This window comes from Phasianus colchicus, chromosome 9 (genome assembly GCF_987193195.1).
Source record: "Phasianus colchicus chromosome 9, bPhaCol1.hap1.1, whole genome shotgun sequence".
NCBI lineage: Eukaryota > Metazoa > Chordata > Aves > Galliformes > Phasianidae > Phasianus > Phasianus colchicus.
The window spans coordinates 23,095,848-23,110,946 of NC_143444.1; the positions used below are offsets into that span (position 1 = coordinate 23,095,848).

Consider the following 15,099-nt stretch of genomic DNA (forward strand, 5'->3'; position numbering starts at 1 on the left):
AAAGCTCCCACTGCAACCCTGCTGAACTCTTATGCGAGTGCCCATGAAGTGCTGTCTCCATGGAGGATTTTAAAGCCTTTAATTTGATTTCTTCACATAAGCAATTGTTACAATTATTCTGATTAGAAACAATTAGGTAACACAGCAGTGGAAATCCTGACAGAGACAATGCATTGAGCAGCAACCTGCAGCCTGAGAGGGCTCTGCTTGGGGAGGTTTCCTTCATTATTTGACTACCAACAAAAGCTATTGATGGAGAAACACTTCCAAGCTAATTAAGCTCTAAATGCTGTAGGAATTCAACATTAAGCAGATGGCATTATTAGGGCTATATCTGCATTTGCAAATCCTCCAGATTAGATTTTAGAGGCATTTTCCTTCGATGCTACGTGTATTATTTAGCATTTAAATAGGTAGAAAAAATTAATTTAATAAAGTGCTGAGGGAGAGGAAGGAAAAAAGACAGAGCTTCCAGAGCAGCGGTCTCAAACAACGCCTCGGTCCTTTAAAACTGGCTCAAGCAAGAATCGCCTCTTCTCCTATCTACTGGCAAGAGTTTGGATATCTTGTCAGTACCCTTGACATGAGCAGCTGGAAATGACAGATCAATGGTTCAATACTCTCAGCAGCGTGTCACCGACATGACAGCAAATGTTATTCTAATGAAGCTGTAATCATAGTCAAATTACGCGGTTCGATTCTCAGCGAGGGGAGGGTGCAGGGAAGGAGATGAAGAGGAGACGACAGGACCAGAGGTCAGAGTTCAGGAAATAAAGGTTACTCTGCTTACCTCAAGCACTTGCTGGAGGCTCGGCTGCCCATCCACCATGCCTTGAATAATCCCAGTCAGCTGAAATGAGAGACAAACAGAGAGCAGCCATCAGAGCAGCACTCAAAAGATCATTAGAAAGGTCTCCTCTGCTGTCCATCTCCCTGCAACCAAAACATGCTCTTGTGACCTGCGTGGGCACTGTCGAGGGATCAGCCATAGCAGAGCCACGGGCAAGGGCAGAGCTCCATCCCAAACACAGAGAAGTACAGGGCTCCTGCCCACCCCCCATCACAGAACAATGAACTCCCAATGGGGCAGGAGGCACTCGGGGAGCAGTAGTGCCACTGCATGGTCTGACATGGTGTCCCAAAGCTGCCCTTCCCCAGTTATTCCTGTTCTGATGAGCTCTACTGTGGGTTCTGGGCATGCCCCTGGTACTGGGATGAGACCACACTATCACTCAGTGGGAACTGCTGGGAATCCATTCATTCCCTGTGCTGGGCAGTAAACCACTGCAGCAGGATGGCTTGGCTGCTGAAGGGTAGGCATATGCACAGAGAGATGTGGTCTCATGGGCCTCCACCTGTGATAGCTTGAGGCACACAAAAGCAGATAATTTTTCTGTCTGTCTTCCAACTGACAAAACCGTCTTTTAACATATTGAATATTGGAGGTCAGTAGCTTGCCATCAATGCACCCAAGTAATTAAAAAAATCATTATTATAACAAGTGCACACTCCAGTATTTCCCTTCATCTGGCACTTTGCAGGAGACCAGCATGGCCTCCTGCACAGAACGTCTCAGCATAAACCACAGGGCTCTGCTACAACATGGCAGCTGGCAGCAGCTCTACTGCTTTACTTCTCTGTTCCATTGGCTGCTTGGTTTACAGCACTGAACTCAGAAGAAGGGGAACAAGAAAAAAAAAAAGATTAAACTCCAATTAAACTGTAATTGCATTTAATGAATACCAAATACCTGACTCACTGAATAAGCTGCAAGTGAAAAGATTATTTTCTCATCGTGACTTCCATGGAACAGTAATATATACCTTTTAGGGAAAGTATTCTAATTTTAAGAATGCAGAGTTCCTCTAGGTGGGTTTCTCAAGTTCATCAAGTCATTATAAGGTGGAATTTTAAGGAAGTGTAGGGACACAGACACTCATATCCTAGAAACTGTTTTCATATTAATCTGTATTTTAATTGGATAACAGCTGGTGCCTGCAGACTTCCCATATTCTAAGAGGCAAATAGATTTAGGAGATTAGCATGCAGATCTTCATAGTGGTTTTTAAAGCACACTGGCTGGCTTCTTCCCCTCCTCGCTGCCTCTCCCCACACATCTGCCTGGCACAGGAGGACAGAGGCAGCCCGACCGCAGGAAGTGCCTGAAGGATAGGTACAATTCATCACCAAAGGGACTGCGCAAAGGGGACCAGCTTTCTGCTCTCAGTTACGTACATCACCTGCAACACCCACCCAGGTGCACTGGCTTTCTGCAGTATTATCTGATCTCACGCTTCTGATAAAATATAAAAACATCAAATTGCACCATTGTAAAGTTTCACTGGCGATTCCAAGAAGCACATGGTATTTGGGAACATAAACAAGCGATAAGGCATTTATCTTTCTGTACTTTTATTGTCTGTTCCTTCAGGAAAAAAAAAAATCAATAAAAATTAATCATAAAAAGAGAGCAAAGTACCATGAAAAAGCCTGAACAAGCACCTCATGTATAGAGGGATCCTGTCATTTCAGCTCCTGGTATGAGCTTTCCTGGGCATCAAACCACCTGTATCTTCCAAAAGGGCAGAAGGAGCTTTTTCTCCCCCACTTTCTCTGCCTGACACCCGAACCAAGCCTTACAGTTCATGTCCTGCCAAGAGATATGGGATCAGAGCAGGGCAACAGAACAAAGCAGCGTGGAAGGCATGCTTCCAGCAGTGGTGTGGGAGGTTGGAGGAACCTTCTGAAGCCGGGGTTCAGCTCAGCCACCGCAAAACCTATGCAGAGAGATGCCCTGAAGGTGACTGCAAGCCCTTTGCCCTTGCAGAAACTCTTTTCACGTTGCTTTCTTCAGCAAGAGGAGTGTGAGAGATGCTCCAGACCAGAAGAAAAACATTGGGTGGCCCTGCTGAGCCTCAAACACACACTCCTTACTGAGCAGTGCAATCACCTTCTGGCAAAGCAATAGGTGGGGAAAAGGAAAGCAGAAGCAGGGCAGTCAGGTTTCCATGCAGTGTCAACACTTCTGCTTTTGCACCAGAGTTTATCTGAGAAACCATCGTATTTCTACTCCAAGACAGTTTGCTGATTACCTAAACACTTGTCTCTGGTGTACAATCTGATAATCAGGCCTGGTCTTTCTTTGTAGACAAAGAAGCCAATAAATCTCACCCTTTGTAAGTAGAGGTGCCTAGACAAAGCCCTTTACTGGCATTTAGCAAAATGGATATTTTTCAGGCAACAAAAACCAGCTGAAAGCTGATGGTGAACGCTAGAGCTGTGCAGGCAGGGGCTGAGCTGGAATGGAATACACATCACAGCTGGGGCTCCTCCTGGGGCTGCCTATGTTTCCCAAACCCCATAGGTCTCTATAGAGCCTTTGCAAAAAGCAGTGCAAGAGATAAATGTGTTGAGGTGGGGGAAGTTGCAACAGAGGAATTGCTAGGAAAGGGAATGTCAGTAGGAGTGAATAAGTGAGATGACTTCTCTAGAAATCCAATGACACGCAGCACTTACCTTCCAGGCCTTACTCTAGAAGGGAACATTGCTCTTAGGTGCAAGCTGTGAGATCTATCACAGCAGACAACTGTATCAGCATACGTCCAGCAAGTCTCCTGTGCATAGGCACAGCCCAAGTAGTTGTCCAGCCTTCTCATGTTAAGGTTGCAAAAATGCTTCCAATTTAGCTATAAATGTGTGAAAACAGGGCCTTCTGAAAGCCCCTCTCCTGGGAGTAATGTTCTCTGAGCTTAGTTTTTTATTTTTTTTTTTACCTCTTTTAGTTTAAATAAAATACCTTTAGCTGGTTTTTAGCTACAGGAAAAACAAAAAAAGAAGTGTGAATGTGTGTGTATGTTTAAACAACGTGCAAATATAGAAGAGGCTGACTGGTCCTAAAGATGGCTCCACGTCACAGACAGGAGTCACCTGGAACCAGACACTACATGCAGGACAAGCTTGTCAAAGGAGAATGCAGCCAAACAGAAGGGAGAAAATACCACAGTGCCAGTGGTGCTGGGTGACACCGGGATGGAACAAAAGCCTGGATACCCTAATCCCACAGTCAGTGCTTTAGTTGCTAACCTGGATAACATTAAAACAGTGGAGGAATAGGAAAAAAATCCAAAGCAAAAAGAACTTAAAAACTTTTGTGTTGATGCTCTCTGTGACCTCTCCCATCAATAACCAGAACAGCAAGATCCCAGAGAGTTTACATGGAGGCTGCCAGTGTTTCGTAGATTACACAACAGCAATGCTTTTGTTTTGTGGTCCCCCAGGAATACATTCATTAGTTTAAATAGAACCAATGTCAGCTATCAGGTCATAACTGAATGATCACAATTCATGAACCCAAAGAGAGACCTCTACACGCTGCTACAATGACATAAGAAGATCCCCTTCTTGTCCTCAAGTGTCCTCAACACGAGGCAGGACACTGTGAGCAGGGGGCCCCAACCCTGGTGCAATGGAAACTTGCTCCCCATGGGACTCAGAGAATCAGGGAACCTTTGCACTTTACCTCTGTACAGAAGGGCGTAAGCTGGGGATGCACCACAGGCTGAACATACATGTGAAAGGTGGATTCAATTTCCATCGTCCTTCCATTCAGCTTCAGGATAGGGAATTCGATGATCTCCTGAATGGGGCGAGAAGAGAAGCTGTTCAGGTAAACCAAATAAATGGAAGCCCCAAAGAGAGCCAAGCCCAACACAAAGCTCCGTGTTAGGATGCAGGAGCCCAGGAGAGGTGAAATCAGAGTCACAAGGAACACTGCAGTGGGAGGAGAGGGACTGGAGCCCCCCCCCCCCAAACCACTGCCATGGAACACAGCACAGCAGCATCCCCTGCTTCATTTTCCTCTTTGCAGACAACTTATGCTGATTGGGAAATAAAAATGTTCTTCATCAGAAGAATGTTCAATTATTTGAATAATCAACAATCAAAAATTTACATGGACCTGTTAATAAAAAGTTTAAACAAATCCCGCTACGATGGATTTCACAATTATTAAAAAATATACATGAAATTAAAAAAGCCAACCGCCAAATAAAAGCGATAAAATCCTTTGTGTTTGCAGCCCTCCTTCTTCACTCCCTCTCTTCCTTCCAGTTTAATGCAAGAGGAGAAGCGACAATTTGTTTGGCGTCTTTAAAGAATAATTTGTCTATGTTATTTAATAGAGATGCATGGCACCGAGGTTCTGGAGTGCAAATGAGCCTGCTGAGTGATATCCACGCACCGAGCCTCTCAAATCACTTCTGGGGAGAAACGGAGAGGGGGAGAGAGAATAAAAAAAAATATTGCTTTTTAATATTCAAAAACAGTTTGCAAAATTTAATCAAAGCAGAGCAAAAGCTAACATTTTTACCACTTTGACATTTTTATTAGCGCTTTCATAAATTTTTAAAACATGAATGGAATTAGTTTAACAACAACGAAAAAAAAAACTGCCTGAAAACATCTGGAAGAGACAAATAAGAAATAATACAAAAAAAATAATATATATGTATATATATAACTCCTGTGAGTAAAATTAGCATGTGGAAGTGCAGTCACTGCAGAGGAACTAACACCGGTTTGGACCCTGACTGCAACCCCTGTGACCTGCAAAGGGAAATTAACGTGAGGTCATACATGTGAGTTGATGACATCATGATACAGCAGTGGGTGGGTAAATGGAAACAACAAATAATGTAACTAGAAAACACCCAGCGTGTCTCTGGGAGGAGAGGTATCTGGCCCTGAGCAGGACGTGCTGTGAGGGGCACGTGCCTGCAGGTTGGAGAAATGAATGGAACCAAGTGTATGCAGTGCTGAGTGCACAGAGGGAGGCAGCAGGCAGTCAGATAGCCTCACAGGGGCAGCTGTGCACGCAGAGCAGCTTTGGGAGCATCTCTCCCAGTGCTGTGCTACCCACTGAAGGGTCGGGAGGACCCGAGGATCCCACTACTGAGAAGGGACAGGGAGGACGACGCAGAGAGGGAAAGGCTGAGCACTGCCTCACTGCAGCCAAAGGCGCTGGCCACGGCCATGTGGCATCCCCACACTGAACTGGAGAAAGTTAGGCTAGATGAAGACACAGCTGAATGGGGCAGCGGAGCACCCACGGAGTCCCAAAGGGCCACGGAGTGGTGGGATGCACAAAGGCACTACCTTCCATCACTGACAGCAGGAAGCACTGCCAGGAGGGTCACATTAAAATAGGCTGAGGAAATAAAAACTAAATGCTACTAAAAATGTGGAAAATTTAACAACGTCCACCGTTAGCACAGGTCTGGGGAAGCACACAGCCAGGCAATCGGGGTGGGACCTGCAGAGCAACTTCAGCTTGAGAGAAAGAGCAGCAGCTCTTCAGGGCTTATTCGGTCCATTTTTAAGCAAGTGGTAAAGGAGTGTTCCCCAAAGGCTGTTTATCTGCACGCTTCCTATAGTGGAGATTTTTCCAGGCTCTGGCAGTGTTTGCTCCGTCGGTATCTAAGGCAACAGATCCCGGCCCCATGAAATCAGCCCCACTCCTCAGTAACAACGTTAGCCAGTCCTGCAATGAAATTTAACCTGTGACACTGCTGTACTTTTCATTTAAACTTTCATTTGGAGAGAAGCAGTGTTCGGAGACCCTGCAGTTTGTCCTGCTAATAAAGACAAGTGTTGGGACCTTTAAAGGTGCCATTCATCTTTTGCCTTTATTAAATTCAATTTTCTTAAGCCCATGATACATCATGAAATTAAGAGTTGACATTCCTGCAGAAACAAAAATATCTATCAAACATAAACAGAAAGGGAAAGAAAAAGGAGGCCTCTATTACCAAGAATTTATGGCTTCAAGTTGATCTGTTGCCACTTTTCTCCCCCCCCCCCCCCTTTTTTTTTTTTTTAACAAGCATATGGTTTGTTTTAGATATCCAAAATGTTATTACAGATCTAGGATTTCATTAGTAATTATGATGAAATGGTGAGCCCTAACACACACACACACCTCCCAGCAGCCCGGTAAGCTCCATCCCTACACCCAGTGCTTTGGCCAGGTGAGAAAAAGAACAGAGAGCAGAACAGGGAACCTAAGGCAGAGCCTTACTGATGTTCCCTCTTTCCTTCCCATCACTCTGACCATCCCTGTCTGCTTCACACATTGCCATTTCCCCCACCCAGCACCCTGTTTGTGCCGCAGCAATGCCGGAGGGGCCCACAGCCACGAGCTCCCAGCAGAACAAATGCCCCCATTTGAATTCTGCGAGCACCGCAATTAGGGGCTTTTATTTACCACTGCGAAGTAACTTGAAAGGAAATCCGGGATTCAAACCGCCGGCAATAAATAAGCAGCTTTTTATTTTCCTTTCCGCGCGGTGAAAAGTTGAATATGGTTTGTGTGGGGAAATTCTGCGTGCGGCGCCCAATTACGGGCATTTGCATTTATATTGTTAGAACACAGCGCTTCCAAAATCAATACTAACGCGCTTACAGAGACACGGGCACCCTGTCCCTCCCTCTGCTGCTCCCCAAACTCTGCAACAATAGAACCTGCAGAGCCGCAGGCTTACACAGATCCATTACCCAGCCCGCACTCTTTACAACAACCTTGCCTTTATGATTTCGTGGTAATTCAAACAAATCTATGTGACAGCTGGCTCGGATTTGCCTTGTTTCTTTAAACATTCCCTGAGAAGAGGTGCTGGGTGCCAGCAGTGCGGCCGGGCCATCCGCAGGGCACTACCCAGCAGTGCTGGACTTCCCTTTCAAAGGGATCTGAAAAATTCATGAGGCCATGCAGAATCAGTGCCATAAAACCAGCCTCTCCCTGCCCAGCCGCCTTAAATACAGCTCCCATCCCTGCTACACCACAGCACAGAGGGCAAGGATGCGGCTCTCTCAATTTTCTTGACAACTAAAGCTTTGCACAAGCAGGCAACTACACCTGCGCAGCATCTCCTTGAAGCAACGAGACCTCTGGGGTTCAGCAAAGAAAGCTGCACTCATCCCACAGCAGAACTTTTTTGCTCACTGCTTTGTGATCCAGCAGGACTACACATACTCTGTGCCCTGCTGAACTCCCTGGCTCTCAAAGCCCTCTGACTCATGTGAGCTGAGGACAGGGCATACTCCAGGATGCTGATTTATATATTTGAGGAAGACCGTGTAGACAATTCCATCCTAAAACTACCAGGGAATAATTTATCCCTTATACCCACCCCCATCTGTGAAGAAGTTTAATAAACACGAGAATAAAAGATGCCCATAAAAATCAGAGCCTACTATTCAAAACGCAATAAAAACAAGCAGATGCCTTTGAGAGAAGAGGATTTTTTCCGGTAGGGAAAAGCATAAAACACCCTCCCAAAGACCACACTACACTTCCAAAGAGGTGCAGGCAGGACAGACGAGGGGGTCCCAGGGAGGGCACACAGGCTCAGCACAGCTCATTTCCTTCAGCCATTTTTTCTCGTCCCCTCTTGAAAAACAAAAAGTCGTTTTATGCACAAGAAGCTTATTTCTTAAACAAACACTCGTGGTTTTGATTTACACCACGGGCTGCTCCTAAATAATTTATGGCGGGTTAAATTTATTGCACAGCCCTGGCCGGCTGCAAATTCGAATTGCCAAATAATTAGATTTTAGGGCAATGCTTATAAATTATCCGCCGATTTGTCCGGACTTGTTTGTCAGTTGCTTTGTGCTTCGGGTCATCTTTGGCATTTCGCTGTTTGTGTTTTAATTGCTGATTTACACTTTGACAGATGAGAGTTGATGCCTCCAAGATCCGGGTGGGTGCAGGGGGGTGGCGAGGAGCAGGAAGAATCAGAGCTTTTAAAGGCCTGCCATTCTACTTTTTTTCCAAGGCAATTAAAATGGAAAAGGGACACGGTAAGGACAGCACTACCCTTAACAGGTCTGCATCTCCCGTTTCCATCCTCTGCCTTAATTATTATTTTAACTAAAGCCCTTTCCAAGAGAGCAGCCTCGCACTGGCCCACAGGGGCAGTAGGTAAGACGACCTCAGCGATCTCTTCCCTGCTTCTAAATCTCCACTGAACTGACCAAAACAAGTGTCATAAAGGTGATAGGGGACAGCGGGGCTTCTGCTGGACCAAGGCTGTGCTGACTTCCCAAGGATGCTGACCAAAAATCAAAACACGGGGGCACAGGCAGGAACGTGGAAAGATCATGAAGCACCAGGAGAAGATGTGAGGGCAGCTTCTGCTCCCTGATCATTGGATATATCCAAAGTTTTTTCCCTCCTCTTTGCTCCTAGGATAACATCACCTTCTACCCCCAACGTTCAGGCAGTGGACCCTGATACCAAAATCTGGATTTCCTCGGCTTGGAGTGATCTTTCAGGTTCTCTGCTGACACCAAATCCAGCTCAGGTTTGCAGGTGCTTCCTTACAACTGTGAGGGTGAGGGACCATTTCTCTTTCTTTAATAGAAGCTGAAATTTCCATCTAATCACATGCCTCCAGGAGCTTGGGCTTTAAGAGACATCCAGTCCATGCACCTGCCCGAAGCCATCAGCATCTGCCCCTAAATCACTGCCGACTTTGTCTCGGCTGCTTTTACAGACTCCAATAAGAGAGACTCGCAGTCCCCAGGCACTCCATCCTAGTGCTTCATTAGTCTTATCAATGGAAAGTTTTTCTTAATGCCTAATCTGAATTTCCTTTGCTGTTGTTTAAATTCATGACTGCTCCTCCTCCCCACAGCAGACACAGCCCAGAATGCTGCATTTCCCTTTCTTCTAACAGAAGAGCTCACCATCCACACCCCTGACACAGAGCCCAACACAATGCCTTTCAGCCTGCACTCACACACGCGTGTTGCAGATCCCTGCGCTCACACTCACCCTCTCTCTTTGGGATTCTCTTGAAACTGTCTCAATTTTTAAAAATTTGGAGTCCAAACCGAAAAGCTCCAGCTGAGGTCCCTCCTTATGGGACCACAACCAGGAGCATCTCAAACACAGCATTTCACCTCTCACCTTAGGGCTTGTTTCATTCATGCTGCTGTGCCTGATTTTTTGATAGTGGGCTCACAATCCTTGTCCTTCCATTCCAAATGAATCTTTGGTGGCCATCTGCTCAAATACTGCTTCCTGCCTCTCACTATCACCTCACCTGTCAAAAACCATTGGTTTTAATTTTTTTTTTTTTTTTTTTGCTATTTTCATCTCCTCAGCTACATGCCGCCATAAGAATAGAGCAAAATTCCCCCTTCTTACCACACCTGGGATGCAAAATAGAGACACACCAGCACTTCAGCTCACCTCTTCGAGCACTGCTGACATATACTTAACCACCCAAAAAATCCCCACTGACAGAGACAACAACAATTCAAGACCAAATGGAGGGAAGTCAACACTTGAACAACGTTAAAAGCAGCACGTACGAATTTTCAAGTATTATCTATTACAAGTTGACAGCTACACTATATATCGATATATAAAAACAGATAGATAGATAGGTGGGAGTCCACTCCCTGCTACTACAGGCAGCTGGCCTGCACATCCCCACTGCAGCATCATCGAATCATTTCAAGCTCCAACCTCTTCACCTGCTATTGAGCAGCACAAGCGATCGATGTTCCCAGCAACACTAAAACATCTGGGCTGGGCAGAAAGGGCATGTTAGTGCATGTAAATGAACAGCCAGGGTTTTACAAACATCACAGCTAACTGCTGGTGACAGCACACTTCTGCTTGGCATGGAGAGGAACTAAATTACATAGCTGAGAGCTACGCTGCCATTTGATGAGTGCCCAGCCCAACAGAGGGGATGAAAGTGGGGGACTTGGGCATCTCCTGCATTCTCCTCTTTATGGGGAGGGCTTGTTCAAAGCTATTAAGACAGCACAGACCTCAGGACCAGGAACCTGCACTGCAGTAGTGTTGGTATTCCCCAATACCATAAAGAGTAAGCGTGGCACTATCACTTACCTTCAGAAAGGCACGTGGTGGCAGCACCCCTAGCATCCTCCGTACCTCCATCAAATACTTTAGTGCAAAGCAAAGCCACCTTTCAGCACCACGCAGCTGACTTGCTGGTTCAGGAATGCACACAGATTTTTTCTTTTCAGGGTGACTGCAGCTCAACTACTTTCTGCTGTAACAACAAACCTACTTAACATGGCAACTTGTCACCCAAACCATGTGAGATGTTTGCGCAGCTAAGGATCCAGCCATCAAACAGCACAGGTGTGAGCTGCACAAGGGGAAGGGCAGTGTGATGGACAGCTTCAAGGCAGCCTTCCCATTGCTGTCATTGACCAACCACGAGCCAAGCAGGTTGGGTCAGGTTGGAACTGCAGCTATCGGCCACCCCAGCATCTGGTATTTGAGGCTCACTGCTATCACAATGCTGAGTTTGTATCTTTAAGTAAGAAACTGCTTTGAATTTTGTCATATATCAGGTGTCTTGCTTGGTGGTCTGTAGGCTGTGCTCTCTAGGAGATCTGGATTCAGGCACTGTTCATGTTATCTAGCTCATCAGGTTTTAAATAAATACAGGTAATTCTGCTGCCCTGTCAGATTCACACGGGTCACAGCAAGGTTGTCCCTACTCATTGCAAGAGTGAGAGAGGTTTCCAAGGCAGGATGGCTGCCCCACAGAACGCAGCTTCTGTGGGTCGCAGACCCATACCAGAACCCTGTCTGCCCTCCTCCGACCCCCACGTCCTTTAAAATAAAGACATCATTCTCAATAGTGGCCAAAATAAGATTTCACAACAGTCCAGTGGAACTGCAATGAGGCACACGACGTATGGAAAATATGATAAAAAGGAACTGCATCCCTTTAATTTCAGATGCACATTGAGTTAGGGATATTTATGTGCTCTTAGCAGAACATGTAATGGCTCAGATGAGGCAGCTACAAGGCCTCAAAAAGTTTCTTCAAACAACTGTTTGAAAAATTAATGTGAACAGAAAAGCCATCTAAAACAGCTTTTCTATGAACTATTCCCCGATGCTCTGAGAACTTTAAGCATTACAACATAAGAAGAATGGCCTACCAACAGCCATGGAGCTTCATTAAAGAAAGGGTATAAAGTAAGCCATAATTGGCAAAGAGATGATAAATACATATTTTTTTTTACTTACTTTTAGTAAAAAAAAAAAAAAGAGATTTGAAGCGATTGTGTTACATGCATCTTTAATGGCATTCCTCTAGAAATAACACTGTAAGTGCTGAATTGAGGACTATGCATTTAAAAGTAAACCCAAGCCTAAGCTGCATGAAGACAGGTAATTGCAGATTAATATGCCACTGTAATACTTATACATGAGAGTGCTGAGTTAAAGTTGCCATGGGAAACAAGGCTGAATTTCTTTACTTTTCAGCAATTCGCCATCAACCTCAATACAGGTTTTGGCAGGTGATTTCTAATGCACTGAGCTTAACAGCTACACAAGAACCGTGCTAGCAGAAAGCTGCTGCAGGGGGATACCCAGGTTAGAACAGGCAGAGACCAACACATCTCCATTATCAGTCCTTGCAGGGGATGGGAGCAACCAGCTGCCTCGTGAGCCACCTCCGGGTCCGAGTGTGCCCTTCATAAATCACCTGAAAGACTGGCTCTCACTTGTTCACGTGGTTTTGTGTTACGATCATACCTTATTTGTACACTTAAAAATAAATTAGTAACTGAACATTTGCATATTCGTAGTCTCAATGATTGCAGTTTATGTTGAAATGGTGAGTGACATTCTGTGTTCATTAACAGGTACGTTCAGTTTCGCTTGACATCATTTTTAATGAAAAGCACATGCACAAAAAGAGTCAAACATTAAAGAAACTTGAAACAAATAAAATACGCTAAAGAAAACTACTAAAATATTTTTTGTATTTAATCCATGCTGTTTAAGTGAGCGAGGAAGGTTATCATCTGTAATTAATTTATTTCTCTGCCTCTGGTTACAGTCTCCATTAGTAGAGATCTGACCATTTCATACCTTCAGAGTGAGTGGGACAATTCTAATTCCCAGCTGATCAGCAAATCTGAGTGAATCCAAGACACTGAAGTCAAATACCTGAAAACCTGACCTGAACCAACAGTACCTTCACCACTGCCAAAAGTTCATGTAGCAGTGGAACAGCTTCTACCCCCAGCGACTTCCCCCAGGGCAGGGCCTGATGCCCTTCTACAAAACCTGGCAGCAGGCACACAAGCTTAGAAACTATTCATTTTTCACGCAAGTGTTTTTATGCATTACAGTAGAGACTGACATTCCACCTAGAGGCCTAAATTCAAATTCAGGTGTGAAAAGCTCTGATTTCTACGATTCTGTCACCAGACCTTTTTTCTTTTTTTAAACCTTTAAGAAAATCATCGCTTTTCATCCACTTGACAGAAGCTGAAGACAAGGTGCAGGGCTTGCTGAGTGAATGGGGCACAGCTTCTCAGGGCACTGCCAGCACAAGGGTACAGGCAGCTGCAGATCTGAGCTGGGCAGCTCCTCAACACAGCACTGAAAGCAGGGGCCAAGATAAACAGCTGCATGTGAGGACAAAGGAACAGAGGAGCAAGCCTCTCACTTATTTGTGCATCTTCACTTGCGTATCTAAAGTACCACATGTACCTACCCTTACAAGCTGACAGCGTACAAAAACAGACACTTAAACTGTTAAACTGTTAGACAGCAAGGGAAAAGAGAAAGCAGCAGAGCTGAAGCTGACAGATGAGGCAAGCTGCCACTGCTGCAGGTCCAACTCCTGCTTGACACTGCTGGGCATTGCATCGAGTTCCAAACACAAGGTAAGCTTTGAAGAGATGCAAGGGAGCAGCCATAAACACCTCTTCCTGCCAACCCCTTGCTGACCTATGGCTGGTTAAAACACTAAATGACACAGGCCATGCCTCTATTCTTCCACTTTTCCCACTTATCCATCTGGGGCAATGCAGATAAACTCTCCACCTTCTTTTCTGTCTGGGATGGTCTCATCGTTCGTAAATAAATCTGTAAGCCAAGCTGCCCTTTTGTGCATTTAAACATGCACTTTGATTTGGGGGCATATCTGCTGAAAGCTATCAAGACAGGGAGATGACAAGGATGCAGGCTGATTGGCATGCTCTGTGCCACCAGCCCTGAGAGCACCTCTCCTCTGTGGACAAAGGGCAGAGACCACAGAAGTGGTGAAGCACAGGGCAGCTGCCACATAACCAGCAGTCACACCACAGATGGCTTCCTAGGGGAACACTGCTGTCCTTGACTCTCCTTGATCCCCTTTGCAGATGCTGTGCCACGGAACCTTGGAGGGGACCAGACAGCATGAAAAAGGATGGAAACGCAGGAGCTGAGTGAGAAGTGAGATGAGGCTGTCAGCTGCAGAGGAGCAGAAGTAAATACAGAGGAAGGGGGAACAGATGTGGCAGTACATACCTTGGCATAGAGAAAAAGATAGCTCCTTCTGCTAAGGAGCTGGAATGTTTTGAAGAGTAGTCAGTGAGAAATGTGAAGTGTACTGCACAGTGCAAGTGCGCTCTGCCAGACTTCCAGGCTGAGCTGGCTAAATTTACAGCTATGACTACCCACTGAATGTAACTTGGATCACGGCTTAGCTCTTTATGCAGCCTCCTCATCAAATTCTAGAGCATTTGGATTTCACTGTATCACTTACCACACTTCTATTTTGCGAGTAAGGAAACAAAAGCAGCAGAACCACCAGGATCACAGCTAAGATCAGAACCTGACCACTCCCAGGTCCACTCTCATACTGCATCTCCAAGACCTGTGTGCCACTGCTTCATGGAAGATACGGCCAGGAATACCTTGCACAAAAATCAACATCACTGGAATCCACAGCGCAGTTTGCTCACCCAGACATGTAGCCCAGCAATGACCAGAGCAACAGCCACATCGGTCAGCAGTAAGGTGAAACGTAGGTAGGGGCATCAGCTAACAAGAGCTCTTTTCTGTAAAGCTGCCCAATTCCAGCAGACAAATTCAGCCTTTTCAGTGACACTGATTCCCATGCAGCAAGAGCATTATTTATTTGTCAAACTCATTTGTTTGTGAGGACGTGAGGGCCTGACAGCCCTTACAGCACACAAGATATGATGCAGACAGGCACAGAACAGAGCAGACTGAAGAAACAACGCTGAAGAACATCTCCA

General features: G+C 45.5%; 1 protein-coding gene across 2 annotated transcripts in view; it reads right to left on the reverse strand.

Annotated features, from left to right (window-relative positions):
* The window catches only part of ERI3 (ERI1 exoribonuclease family member 3), a 97,145-nt gene that overhangs the window by 72,089 nt on the left and 9,957 nt on the right, over positions 1-15,099 (reverse strand). For both annotated transcript variants that reach the window (XM_090146567.1, XM_090146568.1), the window contains exons 3-4: positions 4,520-4,636; positions 791-850 (exon numbers count right to left, since the gene is read on the reverse strand). In XM_090146567.1, coding sequence (XP_090002693.1) covers positions 791-850; positions 4,520-4,636 — 177 coding nt within the window. The remainder of the gene's footprint in view (positions 1-790; positions 851-4,519; positions 4,637-15,099) is intronic.